At 52.9% G+C, this 21,911-nt stretch overlaps 1 protein-coding gene across 1 annotated transcript; it reads right to left on the reverse strand.

Moving 5' to 3' along the window:
- Positions 1-1,908: 1,908 nt before the first annotated feature.
- Positions 1,909-15,239, reverse strand: LOC120981781 (mucin-1-like). The gene is made up of 9 exons (XM_040411492.1): positions 15,127-15,239; positions 10,158-10,245; positions 9,802-10,034; positions 8,411-9,447; positions 8,236-8,309; positions 7,938-8,074; positions 7,684-7,802; positions 7,355-7,486; positions 1,909-3,492 (listed from the first exon to the last, which is right to left on the reverse strand). The coding sequence occupies exons 1-9, from the start codon at positions 15,170-15,172 to the stop codon at positions 3,424-3,426; spliced, it is 1,935 nt and encodes a 644-aa protein (XP_040267426.1). The 5' UTR covers positions 15,173-15,239; the 3' UTR covers positions 1,909-3,423.
- Between the last annotated feature and the right edge of the window lie 6,672 nt (positions 15,240-21,911).

A 21,911-nucleotide genomic window follows, 5' to 3' on the forward strand; every position in this document is an offset into this window, starting at 1 on the left:
ACTCTCTGCCCAGCTTTTGTTCTCTGATTCAGTTCTCACTCTCTGCCCCAGCTCTCGCTCTCTGCCCAGCTCACATACTCTGTCCAAGCTCTCGCTTTCTGCCCAGCTCTCATGCTCTGCCAAGCTCTCATGCTCTGCCCCAGTTTTTGCTCTCTGCCCAGCTCTCTTGCTCTATCCCAGCCCTCGTGCTCTGCCCCAGCCCTCATCCTCTGCCCCAGCTATCACTCTCTGCCCCTGCTCTCGCTCTCTGCCCCAGCTCTCGCTCTGTGCCCCAGCTCTCATGCTCTGCCCCCGCTCTTGCTCTCTACCCCAGCTCTCGCCCTCTGCCCCAGCCCTCATGCTCTGCCCAGATCTCTCTCTCTGCCCCAGCTCTCGCTCTATGCCCCAGCTCTTGCTCTCTGACCCAGCTCTCGCCCTCTGCCCCACCTCTTATGCTCTGCCCAGCTCTCGCTCTCTGCCCCAGCTCTCGCCCTCTGCCCCAGCTCTCTCTCTCTTTCCTAGCTCTCGCCCTCTGCCCCAGCTCTCGCTCTCTGCCCCAGCTCTCGCTCTCTGCCCCAGCTCTCGCCCTCTGCCCCAGCTCTCGCCCTCTGCCCCAGCTCTCGCCCTCTGCCCCAGCTCTCGCCCTCTGCCCCAGCTCTCGCCCTCTGCCCCAGCTCTCGCCCTCTGCCCCAGCTCTCGCTCTCTGCCCCAGCTCTCGCTCTCTGCCCCAGCTCTCGCTCTCTGCCCCAGCTCTCGCTCTCTGGCCCAGCTCTCGCCCTCTGGCCCAGCTCTCGCCCTCTGGCCCAGCTCTCGCCCTCTGGCCCAGCTCTCGCCCTCTGCCCCAGCTCTCGCCCTCTGCCCCAGCTCTCGCCCTCTGTCCCAGCTCTCGCCCTCTGCCCCAGCTCTCGCTCTCTGCCCCAGCTCTCGCCCTCTGCCACAGCTCTCGCCCTCTGGCCCAGCTCTCGCCCTCTGCCCCAGCTCTCGCCCTCTGCCCCAGCTCTCGCTCTCTGGCCCAGCTCTCGCCCTCTGGCCCAGCTCTCGCTCTCGCCCAGCTCTCGCCCTCTGCCCCAGCTCTCGCCCTCTGCCCCAGCTCTCGCCCTCTGCCCCAGCTCTCGCTCTCTGCCCCAGCTCTCGCTCTCTGCCCCAGCTCTCGCCCTCTGCCCCAGCTCTCGCCCTCTGCCCCAGCTCTCGCCCTCTGGCCCAGCTCTCGCCCTCTGCCCCAGCTCTCGCCCTCTGGCCCAGCTCTCGCCCTCTGGCCCAGCTCTCGCCCTCTGCCCCAGCTCTCGCCCTCTGCCCCAGCTCTCGCTCTCTGCCCCAGCTCTCGCCCTCTGCCACAGCTCTCGCCCTCTGGCCCAGCTCTCGCCCTCTGGCCCAGCTCTCGCCCTCTGCCCCAGCTCTCGCCCTCTGCCCCAGCTCTCGCCCTCTGCCCCAGCTCTCGCCCTCTGCCCCAGCTCTCGCCCTCTGCCCCAGCTCTCGCTCTCTGGCCCAGCTCTCGCCCTCTGGCCCAGCTCTCGCCCTCTGGCCCAGCTCTCGCCCTCTGGCCCAGCTCTCGCCCTCTGTCCCAGCTCTCTGTCCCAGCACTTGCTCTCTTCTTTTGCTCTGGATTGAGCAGGACACACTGGATGGCTAGCTTCCCCACCAGTTCCTGCAAATACCTCTGTTTCTTCCATTTCCCTGTCTGGGACACACATCACACTCTCTACTACAAGGTAGGATCTTCCCTAGCTGTCTTCTGAACTTTCCACATCCCTTTTCCAGACCCCCAGCACTTACACACGGTGGCAGGCTCTGCATGCCGGATAAGTGCAGCTTCTCTGGGTGTAACACTGACACATGTTACGTGCTGCCCTGTGCAGACCATTTGGAACTGACGGGAATAGGGGAAGAAGTAGTGGAGCAGTGCCCACAATGGCGGCACACACACAGTTATATGGAGGCAGAAAAACCTTTATTTATCACAATATACATTTACATATACAGCTGGAGTGGACCCTGGTGTCCACAGCCAGAGCAGACTTTAATGTAGACTGCTGGGCAGGTGAGGGGAGTAGCTGGCTATATATGGAGAATGGACCCGGCGTGGAGTGTGAACAGTGACACGAACCTTCATATGACAGGGTGAGATTATCCAGAACCTGCCCCATACCCAAAATGGAGGAGTGGGCCCTAAAGGGACACTACTGTCTGATATCTACACATAACTCACATGGAGCCACAGCAGTGCCGGGGACCCCTCTTTATATATGGCTTGTATTTAGGGTGACTACAACCTCCAGCATGGCTCCCCGTGTCTGGTCATAGCCCCTCACCCCTTGGTCTTCTGCTTTCCCGCCTCCATATCTATAAGTGGGTGTCTGCAGATTTAGGGTTCATTAGGCCTATGAGAGCAGTCACATGACACAGAGGTGGTCTTAACAGTCCAGGGAGAGGAACTTCACAACACTATATTTAAGGTAGGTACTGGTCATGGAGGAAGGGGCAGCGCTTTGTTTGTGGGGAAATGGAAAGACCCCAAAACAATGAGGGAGGCAGGAGTGTCGAAATGGAGGCCTCACCTTGTTCTCCAGTCGGGGCAGATGGGGGTTATAGTCCATCACTGAGGATTTAAAAGTGAGAAGGGGACATTGAGAAGTTGGTTCTCCTCCACTTGCTGCTCCAGTCTCTCTAGGGTCATGGCATGGAGGAGGAGAAGCTCAGTGCCAAGTCCAAGCAAGCACAGGCTCCACAGCTGGGGAGATCCTGCAGATCTATGAGGGTGTCAGGAGGGACATTCCTACTGTTCACGAAGGCCTGACAGTGAGAGGTTAATTCAGAGTCCCTAATGAACTTGTCCTCATATGACGGATAGTCCCCTATGTATAGACGTGCAGTATGGAGCATGAAGACTTCCTTTGTCACACATTATTTTCCCTGTAGACCATATCACGATTGTTGGGTTGGGATGGACCATCATGGACACTACTACTTCCAGACCCGAATCCTGTGTCTTATGATGAGGGTGGGAGTGATATCCCCAGCTGAGCTGCAGACAGTGGAGAGAAGAGCTGAACTCACTGCTAGACCTGACATAAGATGCATTGTGCCAGAGACATCATGAAAAGAAGACATGGAGGAAGATGATCAAAGGCTATTAGAGACAATGATGTGGAGAGTCCATGATATAGAGATACCTCCATGTGGAGATGCCATGATGTGAGGGTAAAGCCATCTGTAGATACAGTCCATGATGTGGAGATGCCATAATGTGGAGATACGAAGATGAGAAGACATCATGATGCCATGATTTTGAGATACAGCAATGTGAAGATATAATGAGGTGGAAATACCTATGATGTGGAGATACAATGTGTCCTTGAAGTGTACATCTATGCGAAAAATTGTGTCCACAAGCAGGAGGTCCCCATTCTGGAGATGTGACCCACTCTCCTAGTTCTGTGGTGCACTTCACAAGTCTTTGGTCTCTAGGCCTTGGTTAGAATAGGAGTACTGGTTCTTAGTCCCATTACCTGATGACTAATGAGAGAGAGAATGAAAGGGTTAATGACAGACCAGAAGCATGATAAGAAGAGAAGAATGAAGATGTGACCACAGAGGGAGTCCAGTTACATGAAGTATCTGATAGAACAATGGAACAATGGAGGGGATTGACATAAGGCGACATGAGGGATCAAGATAAAAATGTGCAGGAAACCAAAGTCACTCATCCCAGAAGAGTCTTGGGAGGTGGTGGACACTGTGTAAACTTGTGCACTCCTCTGAGCCGCTCGCCTCTTTCCACAGACCCTGAATGACACCCATATCAGCATTGTAGGTGAAGACTCAGGGGCCATTCAGGCAAGGAATCTGCTGCGTCCACTGAGGACAACCTCCAGACAACCATAGAGTGTGGTTGGGCAGAAGCAACAGCAGAACAGAACAAACCCCAGCACCATCAGCCATGGATGAGAGGGGTTATACTTCACAGTCACATTATTCTAGTTAATGCAAGTCTAAGAAATAATCATTAACCCTGGAGGACACGTTTCATCACGCTTTCCCTTCACGCAGAGCTCTATCACCTTCAGCTTTGGAGACCTGGGCAAAACCAGTCAGCTCCTCCGGTAACAAACGCCTGCACCAAGACATGGGTCAGACAGACTTGTGATCAGGTATTAAGCTGCACATTAAAGTGGCCCCAAATAAACCAACCCTTCGACCTACCCATACATACCCAGGCTGCAATGTGTGGTAGTAAAATGTGACCAGAAATAACAAGGTTCTGGGTGACACGGGCTGGGGTCAATATCTGTGGATTATAGGGAGAACCTGATGCCAGGAGCATCCTGCTTAATCTGCCTGAAGAGAGGATTGGGGAGTATCTCTGGGAAGAGGAGCTGCTGGTGTCACTGGGGAGAGGAGCTGCTGGTGTCACTGGGGAGAGGAGCTGCTGGTGTCACTGGGGAGAGGAGCTGCTGGTGTCACTGGGGAGAGGAGCTGCTGGTGTCACTGGGGAGAGGAGCTGCTGGTGTCACTGGGGAGAGGAGCTGCTGGTATCACTGGGGAGAGGAGCTGCTGGTATCTCTGGGGAGAGGAGCTGCTGGTATCACTGGGGAGAGGAGCTGCTGGTGTCACTGGGGAGAGGAGCTGCTGGTGTCACTGGGGAGAGGAGCTGCTGGTGTCACTGGGAAGAGGAGCTGCTGGTGTCACTGGGGAGAGGAGCTGCTGGTGTCACTGGGGGGAGGAGCTGCTGGTGTCACTGGGTAGAGGAGCTGCTGGTGTTACTGGGGAGAGGAGCTGCTGGTATCACTGAGGGGAGGAGCTGCTGGTATCACTGGGGAGAGGAGCTGCTGGTGTTACTGGGGAGAGGAGCTGCTAGCGTCACTGGGGCAAGGAGCTGCTGGTGTCACTGGAGAGAGGAGTTGCTGGTATCACTGAGGGGAGGAGCTGCTGGTGTCACTGGAGAGAGGAGTTGCTGGTATCACTGAGGGGAGGAGCTGCTGGTATCACTGGGGAGAGGAGCTGGTGGTGTTACTGGGGAGAGGAGTTGCTGGTGTCACTGGGGAGATGAGCTGCTGATCTCACTGGGGAGAGGAGCGGCTGGTATCACTGGGGGGAGGAGCTGCTGGTATCTCTGGGGAGAGGAACTGCTGGTGTCACTGGGGAGAGGAGCTGTTGGTGTCACTGGGGAGAGGAACTGCTGGTGTCACTGGGGAAAGGAGCTGCTGGTGTCACTGGGAAGAGGAACTTCTGGTATCACTGGGGAGAGGAACTGCTGGTGTCACTGGGGAGAGGAGCTGCTGGTATCACTGGGGGGAGGAGCTGCTGGTATCACTGGGGAGAAGAGCTGCTGGTATCACTGGGGGGAGGAGCTGCCGGTATCACTGGGGAGAGGAGCTGCTGGTGTCACTGGGGAGAGGAACTGCTGGTGTCACTGGGGAGAGGAGCTGCTGGTATCACTGGGGGGAGGAGCTGCCGGTATCACTGGGGGGAGGAGCTGCCGGTATCACTGGGGGGAGGAGCTGCTGGTATCACTGGGGGGAGGAGCTGCTGGTATCACTGGGGAGAGGAGCTGCTGGTGTCACTGGGAAGAGGAGCTGTTGGTGTCACTGGGGAGAGGAACTGCTGGTGTCACTGAGGAGAGGAGCTGCTGGTGTCACTGGGGAGAGGAGCTGCTGGTGTCACTGGGGGGAGGAGCTGCTGGTGTCACTGGGAAGAGGAGCTGTTGGTGTCACTGAGGAGAGGAGCTGCTGGTGTCACTGGGGAGAGGAGCTGCTGGTGTCACTGGGGGGAGGAGCTGCTGGTATCACTGGGGGGAGGAGCTGCTGGTATCACTGGGGAGAGGAGCGGCTGGTATCACTGGGGAGAGGAGCGGCTGGTATCACTGGGGGGAGGAGCTGCTGGTATCACTGGGGAGAGGAGCTGCTGGTGTCACTGGGGGGAGGAGCTTCTGGTATCTCTGGGGAGAAGAGCCACTGGCACCACTGGGGTAGTAGGACACCATGGGTGATGATGATGATAACACCTTTGTGTGTGTTTATTATGCAAACATGATGTGAACGTAGTGTTATGTTCTGCGAGTGGCTCGGTTATCCGGCTGTAACCAGTCACGTGGCTGCCAAGGACGGGAGAAATGTGACCTGCGGGCAAAGAGGAAGAGGGGCCAGCCACTTAATTTGCGGCACATACACTGATTAGAGGCAATGCGTGTCTGCCAAGAAACAAGCGGATGATGAGGATGATGGCCTAAAATATCATGGAATCATTTTTATAGAAACAATGAAAGACGTTAGTGGTTAATTCAGGACAGTGGGGGTTATAGTGATGATCATAGCTGGCCACATAGGAACCAATGGGACACTGCTATTATAATATGAACCTCCTGTCCAGTGCTGGTGGCCTCTCTCTGTGTCACCTGTTCTGTTCACATGTCCACCCTGTGCCGAGCTGAAGTCAATCATTAACCAGGAACAAAGCCAAGAGAAGAAATGTCCACAGCAGAAAGGAGGCAAACAAGTGACAATACAAGAGGAAAGGAACCATCTATACAGGATTGATTTATGGACCTCGAGAGGAACCATCTCAGTAAATGAAGCCACATGCTCTCAGAGGAGCACTTATTTAGAAAGAGCCAAAGGCCTGAGATGAGCCTCATACTTTGAGAGGAGACTTCTCTGTAGAAGTAGCCACAGACATGAGGAGCCACCTCTATTGATGGATCCATGGACTCTGATAGGAGCTGCCTCAATAGACAAAGAAACAGGCCTGAGCGCAGCCACCTTTATAGAAAGAGAAACATAGCTGAGAGGAGCCAACTCGATAGATGGATCCATGGACCCCAAGAAGAGCCACCCATATAGAATGGAGCCATGAACTTCGAGAGGAACCACCTTTATAGAAGGAGCCACAGGCCTGAAAGAAACCACCACTCTAGACTGGGTCACAGGCATGAGAGGAACCACCTCTATACATTGAGCCATGAGCCCAGAAAGGAGCCACCTCTCATATAGAGCCACAGGCCTGAGAGGTGCCACTTGTGTAGATCATGCCACACGCTTGAGAGGAGCCACTCCATAGATGGAGCCAGAGGCTTGAGGGGAGCCACCTCTATAAATGGAGCCACAGGCCTGAGAGGAACCACCTCTATTGATGGAGCCACATGCCTGAAAAGAGCCATTCTATAGATGGAGCCATGTGCCCCAAAAGGAGCCACCCCTATAGCTGTAGTCACAGGCCTGAGAGGCACCACCTCTATAGCTGGAGCCATGGGACCCAAAGCACAATTATTTGGCATAAGACTCCTCTACAGACTCTTTCCGATAAAATATGTTACCAAACAACTTGATAGCCCAGTCGTGTACAGTGAAGAACCCCTATCATGAGTTTTAGGAGCACTTACCTCAAAGTTACTTGGGGCTACATAACGTCCATGTGTTTGGTAAGTTGTGTAGTCATTCATGGAATTGTAAGAACCACGTGTCGAAAAAACATCCATGTACCCGGAAGACCTTCTTCTACATAACAGGACAGACTGAGGAGAAGATAATCAGAGTAAGCCAGAGATAACTGAGGTGTAAGAGGGACAAGAGGTGGCCTCTGGAAAGCCAGGACCAGGGAGGATTACCACAAGATGTGGACTGGAGCCCACCATTAATCATTCATGGACATCACTATGCTCTTCGCAGGTCACAGCACCCCCAGCCCTCAGGTATAGGACGTTGCACTCACCATGATAATCAGGAATATTATAGCAACCAGCAAGATAATTGCGACCAGAACCAGTAGAGCAATTCCCCAACCTGGGACTGCGGCTGTAGAGGAGCTTGATGATATCGGACTAGTACTGGCTGTAATGAGAAGAACCATAGACACATCACAATTTTCGTACTTTGAGTATAATGGCCTTCCCACCGCGTTTGTGACTGGGGCACCTCTGGAATCCATATATTTTAGCCCCATAGTTTATGACCCATGAACCTCACCTTGCACTTCACGTATTTCCAGTCCAGCGATTTTACTTCCGCTTGCGGTCAACGCTTTATCTAGAATTGATTTGACATCATCTGCAGATTGAGATCCTGTAAATGTAACTCTTGTGTTCGCGATGACAGATCCAGCGCTGTGGGAGAAAATGGGTCAGTACCAAGCAAAATATAGAGGCAAGCAGTAGAGACGTCCATGTGATGTGGCAACTAGTGGACACGGATGGCTGAGGGCCAGGCTTGCACAGTGTTCTCCTCCTCACACCACTGTTGTCACCACTTACCACATGTTACCCACCTAAAGGACAGGATGATCACTCCGCCATACGCCTTATTTTTAAGGCAGTCGGTGCAATTATAGACTTCATTGAACTGCAAGAGACAGAGAAATACAGATCTATATAATAAAGTGGCAAAGGTTTCCTGCCTCTGACAACAGCACGTGACAACCACAGAGGCCTCAGGCTGCTTACCATCTGTATGACATTTGCTTGCAGTTCCTTAAAATATTCGGAGGTGGCGTCGGTCAGCGAGACGGAGAAGTCTTTATTGGTAATGCGCATTGTTATATAAATATTTGTAGTCACTAGTGGAGTAGATACTGTGGAATGTACTGTCGTTGTGGAAGTCTCAGTCTGAGGACTTGTGGTCTCTGAGGTATTGTGAGGACTTGTGGTGGTGTGTGAGGTATTCTGAGAACTTGCGGTGATCTCTGTGGCATTATGTGGACTTGTGGTGGTCTCTGTGGCATTGTGAGGACCTATAGTGGGGGTCTGTGTGATATTGTGAGGACTTGTAGTAGTCACTGTGGCATTGTGAGGACTTGTAGTGGTGGTCTCTGTGGCATTGTGAGGACTTGTAGTGGTGGACTCTGTGGCATTGTGAGGACTTGTAGTGGTGGCCTCTGTTGCATTGTGAGGACTTGTGGTGGTCTCTGTGGCATTGTGAGGACTTGTAGTGGTGGTCTCTGTGGCATTGTGAGGACTTGTAGTGGTGGTCTCTGTGGCATTGTGAGGACTTGTAGTGGTGGTCTCTGTGGCATTGTGAGGACTTGTTGTGGTGGTCTCTGTGGCATTGTGAGGACTTGTGGTAGTCTGTGTGGCATTGTGAGGACTTGTAGTGGTGGACTCTGTGGCATTGTGAGGACTTGTAGTGGTGGTTTCTGTGGCATTGTGAGGACTTGTAGTGGTGGTCTCTGTGGCATTGTGAGGACTTGTTGTGGTGGTCTCTGTGGCATTGTGAGGACTTGCTGTAGTGTCTGTGGCATTGTGAGGACTTGTAGTGGTGGACTCTGTGGCATTGTGAGGATTTGTAGTGGTGGTCTCTGTGGCATTGTGAGGACTTGTAGTGGTGGTCTCTGTGGCATTGTGAGGACTTGTAGTGGTGGACTCTGTGGCATTGTGAGGACTTGTAGTGGTGGTTTCTGTGGCATTGTGAGGACTTGTAGTGGTGGTCTCTGTGGCATTGTGAGGACTTGTTGTGGTGGTCTCTGTGGCATTGTGAGGACTTGCTGTAGTGTCTGTGGCATTGTGAGGACTTGTAGTGGTGGACTCTGTGGCATTGTGAGGATTTGTAGTGGTGGTCTCTGTGGCATTGTGAGGACTTGTAGTGGTGGTCTCTGTGGCATTGTGAGGACTTGTAGTGGTGGTCTCTGTGGCATTGTGAGGACTTGTAGTGGTGGTCTCTGTGGCATTGTGAGGACTTGTAGTGGTGGTCTCTGTGGCATTGTGAGGACTTGTAGTGGTGGTCTCTGTGGCATTGTGAGGGCTTGTAGTGGTGGTCTCTGTGCCATTGTGAGGACTTGTAGTGGTGGTCTCTGTGGTGTTGTTTGGACTTGTGGTGGTCACTGTGGTGTTGTTTGGACTTGTGGTGGTCACTGTGGCATTGTTTGGACTTGTGGTGGTCTCTGTGGTGTTGTTTGAACTTGTGGTGGTCTCTGTGGCATTGTGAGGACTTGTGGTGGTCTCTGTGGCATTGTGAGGACTTGTGGTGGTCTCTGTTGCATTGTGAGGACTTGTAGTGGTGGTCTCTGTGGCATTGTGAGGACTTGTGGTGGTCTCTGTTGTATTGTGAGGACTTGTAGTGGTGGTCTCTGTGGCATTGTGAGGACTTGTGGTGGTCTCTGTTGTATTGTGAGGACTTGTAGTGGTGGTCTCTGTGGCATTGTGAGGACTTGTGGAGGTCTCTGTTGTATTGTGAGGACTTGTAGTGGTGGTCTCTGTGGCATTTTGAGGACTTGTGGTGTTTTCGGTTGTTGTGGTTGCAAGTGTTGTGTTCGTCTGACCAGTGTCTTCTCCTGCACTTGTGTCTGAAATAGAAAAGGACATAATAAACCACCAATATTGTTGAGGTCTTTGCTTTCTTGTCTTCCTGGTGCCCATATTTGCTGTGAATACTGGGATGATGTGGACACTTTAGGTGGCACCAGTCATCGGTCACAGATGAACAAATTGCACCCTTCTTCATCCAACTGTTCTTGTGAGGTCCCAGGTGTGACTGCACCCTGGGGTGATTATCAGCCCTGCCGACCCCATGACAGCACCATCATTTCAGTCACCATCTCCATGTGTGACCCCAAATGATCCGCCCTGTGTCCCGTGTCCCTCAGGACAAGCCAGACATTGCACCGCTCGGTCTTCTCAATTCTCCTAATTTTATGTACCCCATGAAACTGTATTACCCCAGATTCTCTCCAGGAGTATATAAACATTTATGTCGCTCTGCACCCCACAATCTGCACAACCTGCTCCAAAAAACCTGCAGATAGTAATCGGAAATTAGGAAAGTGGAGACCTGCGTGATGGAAGATATTCAGAGACCGCCAGAGGGCAAATAATTACACTGAAATGAAAGTCAACAACGGAAAAGGGAGAAAGTCGCCACGAGGAGGAAATGAAAGTAGAAAAACGCCAGCACTGCGTCATCAGGAATTCACTGGAGGTGGGGAACACAGCGACACCCCATATCACCACGGTATCCCAATGTCACCCCACATCAGCCAGCATGACCCCACACTGACACCGTCACCCTACTTCAGAACCAGCTGTCAACCCTGTTACTTCACATCTGGGGTGGAGGGAAATAGAGAGGTCTGCAAGGAGGACAGAGGGGTCCGGAGAGAGGACAGAGGGGTCCGGAGAGAGGGCAGAGGGGTCCGGAGAGAGGTCAGAGGGGTCCGGAGAGAGGGCAGAGGGGTCCACAGGGAGGAGGACAGAGGGGTCCGGAGAGAGGGCAGATCGGTCCGGATAGAGGGCAGAGGGGTTCGGGGAGAGGGCAGAGGGGTCCGGGGAGAGGGCAGAGGGGTCCGGGGAGAGGGCAGAGGGGTCCGGGGAGAAGGCAGAGGGGTCCACAGGGAGGAGGACAGAGGGGTCCGGAGAGAGGACAGATCGGTCCGGAGAGAGGGCAGAGGGGTCCGGAGAGAGGGCAGAGGGGTCCGGGGAGAGGGCAGAGGGGTCCACGGGGAGAGGGCAGAGGGGTCCGGAGAGAGGGCAGAGGGGTCCGGGGAGAGGGCAGAGGGGTCCGGGGAGAGGGCAGAGGGGTCCACAGGGAGGAGGACAGAGGGGTCCGGAGAGAGGGCAGAGGGGTTCGGGGAGAGGGCAGAGGGGTCCACAGGGATGAGGGCAGAGGGGTCCGGAGAGAGGGCAGATCATCCGGAGAGAGGGCAGAGGGGTCCGGAGAGAGGTCAGATCGGTCCAGAGAGAGAGCAGAGGGGTCCACAGGGAGGAGGACAGAGGGGTCCGGGGAGAGGGCAGAGGGGTCCACAGGGAGTAGGACAGAGGGGTCCGGAGAGAGGGCAGAGGGGTTCGGGGAGAGGGCAGAGGGGTCCACAGGGATGAGGGCAGAGGGGTCCACAGGGATGAGGACAGAAGGGTCCGGAGGGAGGACAGAGGGGTCCGGAGAGAGGGCAGATCATCCGGAGAGAGGGCAGAGGGGTCCGGAGAGAGGGCAGAGGGGTCCACAGGGAGGAGGACAGAGGGGTCCGGGGAGAGAGCAGAGGGGTCCACAGGGAGGAGGACAGAGGGGTCCGGAGAGAGGACAGATCGGTCCGGAGAGAGGGCAGAGGGGTCCGGGGAGAGGGCAGAGGGGTCCGGGGAGAGGGCAGAGGGGTCCGGGGAGAGGGCAGAGGGGTCCACAGGGATGAGGGCAGAGGGGTCCACAGGGATGAGGACAGAGGGGTCCACAGGGATGAGGACAGAGGGGTCCACAGGGATGAGGACAGAGGGGTACGGAGAGAGGACAGAGGGGTCCGGAGAGAGGACAGAGGGGTCAGGAGAGAGGACAGAGGAGTCTGAAGGAGGACAAAGGGGTCTGGAGGAGGACCCATTCTGCTCTGCCCATTCACATGGTGGTATCTCGTGTCCTCTTCTTACACGGCAGAGTTTGCCATGTTGTACAGAGAACATACAGAAGGATCAGCGGCGCCCTGAGACTAATCAGCAGTGCTGAGCCGGGCCCACACCCTGTTTGCCGTCACTGCCTGTTATCTGGATCTCTTATCTCTGCACTTCCCCTTAGAAGAGGCAGTTTCAGTACAGGTGACTCCTCTGTGTCAGGGCTCTTCATGTCGGACACTCAGCAGGGTGGACCCCAGAACCATCAGATTTGGGGGCAGAAGGATCTGTAGGAGAACAGAGGGGGTCTGGAGGGAGGACAGAGGGCTCTGCAGTAGGACAGAGGGGTCTGGAGGAGAACAGAGGGGTCTGGAGGAGGACAAAGGGCTCTGGAGTAGGACAGAGGGGTCTGTAGGGAGGACAGTGGGGTCCGGAGGGAGGACAGAGGGGTCCGGAGGGAGGACAGAGGGGTCCGGAGGGAGGACAGAGGGGTCCGGAGGGAGGACAGTGGGGTCCGGAGGGAGGACAGTGGGGTCCGGAGGGAGGACAGAGGGGTCTGGAGTAGGACAGAGGGGTCTGGAGGAGGACAGAGGGGTCTGGAGGAGGACAGAGGGCTCCGGAGTAGGACAGGGGATCTGGAGGGAGGACAGAGGGGTCCGGAGGGAGGACAGAGGGGTCCGGAGGGAGGACAGAGGGGTCCGGAGGGAGGACAGAGGGGTCCGGAGAGAGGACAGAGGGGTCTGGGGGAGGACAGAGGGGTCTGGGGGAGGACAGAGGGGTCCGGAAGAGGACAGAGGGGTCCGGAGGAGGACAGAGGGGTCCGGAGGAGGACAGAGGGGTCCGGAGGAGGACAGAGGGGTCCGGAGGAGGACAGAGGGGTCCGGAGGAGGACAGAGGGCTCCGGAGGAGGACAGAGGGGTCTGGAGGAGGACAGAGGGGTCCGGAGGAGGACAGAGGGGTCCGGGGGAGGATAGAGGGGTCCGGAGGAGGACAGAGGGGTCCGGAGGAGGACAGAGGGGTCCGGAGGAGGACAGAGGGGTCTGGGGGAGGACAGAGGGGTCTAGAGGGAGGACAGAGGGGTCCGGAGTAGGACAGAGGGGTCTGGAGTAGGACAGAGGGGTCCGGAGGAGGACAGAGGGGTCCGGAGGAGGACAGAGGGGTCCGGAGGAGGACAGAGGGGTCCGGAGGAGGACAGAGGGGTCCGGAGTAGGACAGAGGGGTCCGGAGGAGGACAGAGTCGTCCGGAGGAGGACAGAGGGGTCCGGAGTAGGACTGAGGGGTCTGGAGGAGGACAGAGGGGTCTGGAGGAGGACAGAGGGGTCTGTAGGAGGACAGAGGGCTCCGGAGTAGGACAGGGGATCTGGAGGGAGGACAGAGGGGTCCGGAGGGAGGACAGAGGGGTCCGGAGGGAGGACAGAGGGGTCCGGAGGGAGGACAGAAGGGTCCGGAGAGAGGACAGAGGGGTCTGGGGGAGGACAGAGGGGTCTGGAGGAGGACAGAGGGGTCCGGAAGAGGACAGAGGGGTCCGGAGGAGGACAGAGGGGTCCGGAGGAGGACAGAGGGCTCCGGAGGAGGACAGAGGGGTCTGGAGGAGGACAGAGGGGTCCGGAGGAGGACAGAGGGGTCTGGGGGAGGATAGAGGGGTCCGGAGGAGGACAGAGGGGTCCGGAGGAGGACAGAGGGGTCCGGAGGAGGACAGAGGGGTCTGGGGGAGGACAGAGGGGTCTAGAGGGAGGACAGAGGGGTCCGGAGGAGGACAGAGGGGTCCGGAGTAGGACAGAGGGGTCTGGAGTAGGACAGAGGGGTCTGGAGGAGGACAGAGGGGTCCGGAGGAGGACAGAGGGGTCCGGAGTAGGACAGAGGGGTCCGGAGTAGGACAGAGGGGTCCGGAGGAGGACAGAGGGGTCCGGAGGAGGACAGAGGGGTCCGGAGTAGGACAGAGGGGTCCGGAGGAGGACAGAGTCGTCTGGAGGAGGACAGAGGGGTCCGGAGTAGGACAGAGGGGTCCGGAGGAGGACAGAGTCGTCTGGAGGAGGACAGAGGGGTCTGGAGTAGGACCCATTCTGCGGTATCTCGTGTCCTCTTCTTACACGGCAGAGTTTGCCATGTTGTACAGAGAACATACAGAAGGATCAGCGGCGCCCTGAGACTAATCAGCAGTGCTGAGCCGGGCCCACACCCTGTCCGCCGACACTGCCTGTTATCTGGATCTCTTATCTCTGCACTTCCCCTTAGAAGAGGCAGTTTCAGTACAGGTGACTCCTCTGTGTCATGGCTCCTCATGTCGGACACTCAGCAGGGTGGACCCCAGAACCATCAGATTTGGGGGGGCCTGCTACACAGCGGCAGAGAGGGGACTCCCTCCTTCCAGCGTAAGCAGAACCTCCTCAGAAACCTTCTCTGCTATGATGTCAGTGTATGGGCTGCATGTGGACCCCATGGCGGTGCCCTTTATATCAGTCCTGCAGTCATCACACCCACCCTAATAATGCAGTGGGGTCCATCCCTCCATCAGCTGCGCTGATCGTTAACCCTTCCTCTCCCTACAGCCCCGGATCCGTTCCCTGTGCCTCTGTATGTAAACAGCTGTAAAGGACAACGTGTCATTGCACACTCAGCTCTGCTACATCATGGTGTTTATATGCAACCAGCAAAGACGGATCGATCCTCACTGCCCAGAGCTCCCACTGTAGTCCCGGTCATAGGTTGTACGTGCTGATGAAGCAGAGCTCAGTTTGTCATTCACAGCACAGAGAGCTCTGCTACATCTGTCCCTCCGCTCCCGAGGAATCCCTCTCTATTCCTCAGGCTTTCCCTGCAGCTGCCTGGCATTGATATTCAGGTATAGGTTTACTCACGGATGAGAAGGGCGCAGGAGAGGATGATGAGGAGAGTAGTGTCCATCCTGAGCGGGCGTCTGATTCAATCTGAGCTGTGCTGGAGCTGGAGCCACCTGTAGGCAGGTGTCCCCCCCCCCCCGGCCCGCCTCATAGGCCGGGCCCCGAGTCACTCACCGCTGAGGTCACAAAGCAAATGTGTCCACATCTATTCTTAGCTCCAGACCTGTCACCAATTCACCCATTCCTGCCCAGGAGGAAGGCGAGGGCCCGGGGCCCCGATTCACCCCTTCCTGCCCAGGAGGACGGCAAGGGCCCGCAGCCGGGGCCCCGAATTAGCCCTTCCTGCCCGAGAGGACGGCAAGAGCCCACAGCTGGGGCCCCAACACTGTAGAGGGAACATCCCAAGAAATCTGTGGCAGAGCAAATCTGAAAACTGCTCCAATGTTTACTCTTTAACTGTCACCTGCACCGTACCACGCAGGCTTAGATACACAGCTCAGCAGACTGTATCACACAGGAGAGGATTAGATACACCGCTCAGCAGACTGTATCACACAGGATAGGATTAGATACACAGCTCAGCAGGCAGTATCACACAGGATAGGATTAGATACACAGCTCAGCAGACAGTATCACACAGGATAGGATTAGATACACAGCTCAGCAAACAGTATCACACAGGATAGGATTAGATACACAGCTCAGCAGACAGTATCACACAGGATAGGATTAGATACACAGCTCAGCAGACTGTATCACACAGGATAGGATTAGATACACAGCTCAGCAGGCAGTATCACACAGGATAGGATTAGATACACAGCTCAGCAGACTGTATCACACAGGATAGGATTAGATACACAGCTAAGCAGTCAGTATCACACAGGATAGGATTAGATACACCGCTCAGCAGACTGTATCACATAGGATAGGATTAGATACACAGCTCAGCAGACAGTATCACACAGGATAGGATTAGATACACAGCTCAGCAGACTGTATCGCACAGGATAGGATTAGATACACAGCTCAGCAGACTGTATCGCACAGGATAGGATTAGATACACAGCTCAGCAGACAGTATCACACAGGATAGGATTAGATACACAGCTCAGCAGACAGTATCACACAGGATAGGATTAGATACACAGCTCAGCAGACAGTATCACACAGGATAGGATTAGATACACCGCTCAGCAGTCAGTATCACACAGGAGAGGATTAGATACACCGCTCAGCAGACAGTATCACACAGGATAGGATTAGATACACAGCTCAGCAGACCGTATCACACAGGAGAGGATTAGATACACAGCTCAGCAGTCAGTATCACACAGGATAGGATTAGATACACAGCTCAGCAGACTGTATCGCACAGGATAGGATTAGATACACAGCTCAGCAGACTGTATCGCACAGGATAGGATTAGATACACAGCTCAGCAGACAGTATCACACAGGATAGGATTAGATACACAGCTCAGCAGACAGTATCACACAGGATAGGATTAGATACACAGCTCAGCAGACAGTATCACACAGGATAGGATTAGATACACAGCTCAGCAGACTGTATCACACAGGATGGGATTAGATACACAGCTCAGCAGTCAGTATCACACAGGATAGGATTAGATACACAGCTCAGCAGACTGTATCGCACAGGATAGGATTAGATACACAGCTCAGCAGACAGTATCACACAGGATAGGATTAGATACACAGCTCAGCAGACCGTATCACACAGGACAGGATTAGATACACAGCTCAGCAGACAGTATCACACAGGACAGGATTAGATACACAGCTCAGCAGACAGTATCACACAGGATAGGATTAGATACACAGCTCAGCAGACAGTATCACACAGGAGAGGTTTAGATACATAGCTCAGCAGACAGTATCACACAGGACAGGATTAGATACACAGCTCAGCAGTCAGTATCACACAGGAGAGGTTTAGATACATAGCTCAGCAGACAGTATCACACAGGACAGGATTAGATACACAGCTCAGCAGACAGTATCACACAGGATAGGATTAGATACACAGCTCAGCAGTCAGTATCACACAGAATAGGATTAGATACACAGCTCAGCAGACAGTATCACACAGGATAGGATTAGATACACAGCTCAGCAGACTGTATCACACAGGATAGGATTAGATACACAGCTCCCCAGACAGTATCACAGGATAGGATTAGATACACCGCTCAGCAGTCAGTATCACACAGGATAGGATTAGATACACAGCTCAGTAGTCAGTATCACACAGGATAGGATTAGATACACAGCTCAGCAGACAGTATCACACAGGACAGGATTAGATACACAGCTCAGCAGACAGTATCACACAGGATAGGATTAGATACACAGCTCAGCAGGCTGTATCACACAGGACAGGATTAGATACACAGCTCAGCAGACAGTATCACACAGGATAGGATTAGATACACAGCTCAGCAGACAGTATCACACAGGATAGGATTAGATACACAGCTCAGCAGACAGTATCACACAGGATAGGATTAGATACACAGCTCAGCAGACTGTATCACATAGGATATGATTGGATACACAGCTCAGCAGATAGTATCACACAGTACAGGATTAGATACACAGATCAGCAGGCAGTATCACACAGGATAGGATTAGATACACAGCTCAGCAGACTGTATCACACAGGAGAGGATTAGATACACCGCTCAGCAGACTGTATCACACAGGATAGGATTAGATACACAGCTCAGCAGGCAGTATCACACAGGATAGGATTAGATACACAGCTCAGCAGACAGTATCACACAGGATAGGATTAGATACACAGCTCAGCAAACAGTATCACACAGGATAGGATTAGATACACAGCTCAGCAGGCAGTATCACACAGGATAGGATTAGATACACAGCTCAGCAGACTGTATCACACAGGATAGGATTAGATACACAGCTCAGCACACTGTATCACACAGGATAGGATTAGATACACAGCTAAGCAGTCAGTATCACACAGGATAGGATTAGATACACCGCTCAGCAGACTGTATCACATAGGATAGGATTAGATACACAGCTCAGCAGACAGTATCACACAGGATAGGATTAGATACACAGCTCAGCAGACAGTATCACACAGGATAGGATTAGATACACAGCTCAGCAGACTGTATCGCACAGGATAGGATTAGATACACAGCTCAGCAGACTGTATCGCACAGGATAGGATTAGATACACAGCTCAGCAGACAGTATCACACAGGATAGGATTAGATACACAGCTCAGCAGACAGTATCACACAGGATAGGATTAGATACACAGCTCAGCAGACAGTATCACACAGGATAGGATTAGATACACCGCTCAGCAGTCAGTATCACACAGGAGAGGATTAGATACACAGCTCAGCAGACCGTATCACACAGGAGAGGATTAGATACACAGCTCAGCAGTCAGTATCACACAGGATAGGATTAGATACACAGCTCAGCAGACTGTATCGCACAGGATAGGATTAGATACACAGCTCAGCAGACTGTATCGCACAGGATAGGATTAGATACACAGCTCAGCAGACAGTATCACACAGGATAGGATTAGATACACAGCTCAGCAGACAGTATCACACAGGATAGGATTAGATACACAGCTCAGCAGTCAGTATCACACAGGACAGGATTAGATACACAGCTCAGCAGACAGTATCACACAGGACAGGATTAGATACACAGCTCAGCAGACAGTATCACACAGGATAGGATTAGATACACAGCTCAGCAGACAGTATCACACAGGACAGGATTAGATACACAGCTCAGCAGACAGTATCACACAGGACAGGATTAGATACACAGCTCAGCAGACAGTATCACACAGGAGAGGTTTAGATACATAGCTCAGCAGACAGTATCACACAGGACAGGATTAGATACACAGCTCAGCAGACAGTATCACACAGGATAGGATTAGATACACAGCTCAGCAGTCAGTATCACACAGAATAGGATTAGATACACAGCTCAGCAGACAGTATCACACAGGATAGGATTAGATACACAGCTCAGCAGACTGTATCACACAGGATAGGATTAGATACACAGCTCCCCAGACAGTATCACAGGATAGGATTAGATACACCGCTCAGCAGTCAGTATCACACAGGATAGGATTAGATACACAGCTCAGTAGTCAGTATCACACAGGATAGGATTAGATACACAGCTCAGCAGACAGTATCACACAGGACAGGATTAGATACACAGCTCAGCAGACAGTATCACACAGGATAGGATTAGATACACAGCTCAGCAGACAGTATCACACAGGATAGGATTAGATACACAGCTCAGCAGTCAGTATCACACAGGATAGGATTAGATACACAGCTCAGCAGGCTGTATCACACAGGACAGGATTAGATACACAGCTCAGCAGACAGTATCACACAGGATAGGATTAGATACACAGCTCAGCAGACAGTATCACACAGGATAGGATTAGATACACAGCTCAGCAGACAGTATCACACAGGATAGGATTAGATACACAGCTCAGCAGATAGTATCACACAGTACAGGATTAGATACACAGATCAGCAGGCAGTATCACACAGGATAGGATTAGATACACAGCTCAGCAGACTGTATCACACAGGATAGGATTAGATACACAGCTCAGCAGACAGTATCACACAGGATAGGATTAGATACACAGCTCAGCAGACAGTATCACACAGGATAGGATTAGATACACAGCTCAGCAGTCAGTATCACACAGGATAGGATTAGATACACAGCTCAGCAGACAGTATCACACAGGAGAGGATTAGATACACAGCTCAGCAGACAGTATCACACAGGACAGGATTAGATACACAGCTCAGCAGACAGCATCACACAGGAGAGGATTAGATACACAGCTCAGCAGACTGTATCACACAGGATAGGATTAGATACACAGCTCAGCAGACAGTATCACACAGGAGAGGATTAGATACACAGCTCAGCAGACAGTATCACACAGGACAGGATTAGATACACAGCTCAGCAGACAGCATCACACAGGACAGGATTAGATACACAGCTCAGCAGTCAGTATCACACAGGATAGGATTAGATACACAGCTCAGCAGACAGTATCACACAGGATAGGATTAGATACACAGTTCAGCAGACAGTATCACACAGGATAGGATTAGATACATAGCTCAGCAGGCTGTATCACACAGGACAGGATTAGATACACAGCTCAGCAGGCAGTATCACACAGGATAGGATTAGATACACGGCTCAGCAGACAGTATCACACAGGATAGGATTAGATACACAGCTCAGCAGACAGTATCACACATGATAGGATTAGATACACAGCTCAGCAGTCAGTATCACACAGGATAGGATTAGATACACAGCTCAGCAGACAGTATCGCACAGGATAGGATTAGATACACAGCTCAGCAGACAGTATCACACATGATAGGATTAGATACACAGCTCAGCAGACAGTATCACACAGGAGAGGATTAGATACACAGCTCAGCAGACAGTATCACACAGGAGAGGATTAGATACACAGCTCAGCAGACCGTATCACACAGGATAGGATTAGATACACAGCTCAGCAGACAGTATCACACAGGATGGGATTAGATACATAGCTCAGCAGGCAGTATCACACAGGACAGGATTAGATACACAGCTCAGCAGACTGTATCACACAGGATAGGATTAGATACATAGCTCAGCAGACAGTATCACACAGGATAGGATTAGATACACAGCTCAGCAGACAGTATCACACAGGATAGGATTAGATACACAGCTCAGCAGTCAGTATCACACAGGATAGGATTAGATACACAGCTCAGCAGTCAGTATCACACAGGAGAGGATTAGATACACAGCTCAGCAGACAGTATCACACAGGAGAGGATTAGATACACAGGTCAGCAGACAGTATCACACAGGATAGGATTAGATACACAGCTCAGCAGACTGTATCACACAGGAGAGGATTAGATACACAGCTCAGCAGACTGTATCACACAGGATAGGATTAGATACACCGCTCAGCAGTCAGTATCACACAGGATAGGATTAGATACACCGCTCAGCAGACAGTATCACACAGGATAGGATTAGATACACCGCTCAGCAGTCAGTATCACACAGGAGAGGATTAGATACACAGCTCAGCAGACAGTATCACACAGGATAGGATTAGATACACCGCTCAGCAGTCAGTATCACACAGGATAGGATTAGATACACCGCTCAGCAGACAGTATCACACAGGATAGGATTAGATACACCGCTCAGCAGTCAGTATCACACAGGAGAGGATTAGATACACGGCTCAGCAGACAGTATCACACATGATAGGATTAGATACACAGCTCAGCAGTCAGTATCACACAGGATAGGATTAGATACACTGCTCAGCAGGCAGAATCACACAGGATAGGATTAGATACACAGCTCAGCAGACAGTATCACACAGGATAGGATTAGATACACAGCTCAGCAGACAGTATCACACAGGATAGGATTAGATACACAGCTCAGCAGTCAGTATCACACAGGATAGGATTAGATACACAGCTCAGCAGTCAGTATCACACAGGATAGGATTAGATACATAGCTCAGCAGTCAGTATCACACAGGAGAGGATTAGATACACAGCTCAGCAGACAGTATCACACAGGATAGGATTAGATACACAGCTCAGCAGACAGTATCACACAGGATAGGATTAGATACACAGCTCAGCAGACTGTATCACACAGGATAGGATTAGATACAC

The sequence above is a fragment of the Bufo bufo genome, chromosome 11, assembly GCF_905171765.1.
Source record: "Bufo bufo chromosome 11, aBufBuf1.1, whole genome shotgun sequence".
NCBI lineage: Eukaryota > Metazoa > Chordata > Amphibia > Anura > Bufonidae > Bufo > Bufo bufo.

Bases quoted from the DNA above. Each gene is read 5' to 3' on its own strand.
- LOC120981781 (XM_040411492.1), bottom strand. From the start codon at position 15,172: ATGGACACTACTCTCCTCATCATCCTCTCCTGCGCCCTTCTCATCC. The intron at 9,448-9,801 runs GTCCAAACAACA...CAGACACTACAG, and splicing joins TGCCACAGTGACCACCACAA to CAAGTCCTCACAATGCCACA. The intron at 7,803-7,937 runs GTGAGGTTCATG...TTCTCATTACAG, and splicing joins GGAAATACGTGAAGTGCAAG to CCAGTACTAGTCCGATATCA.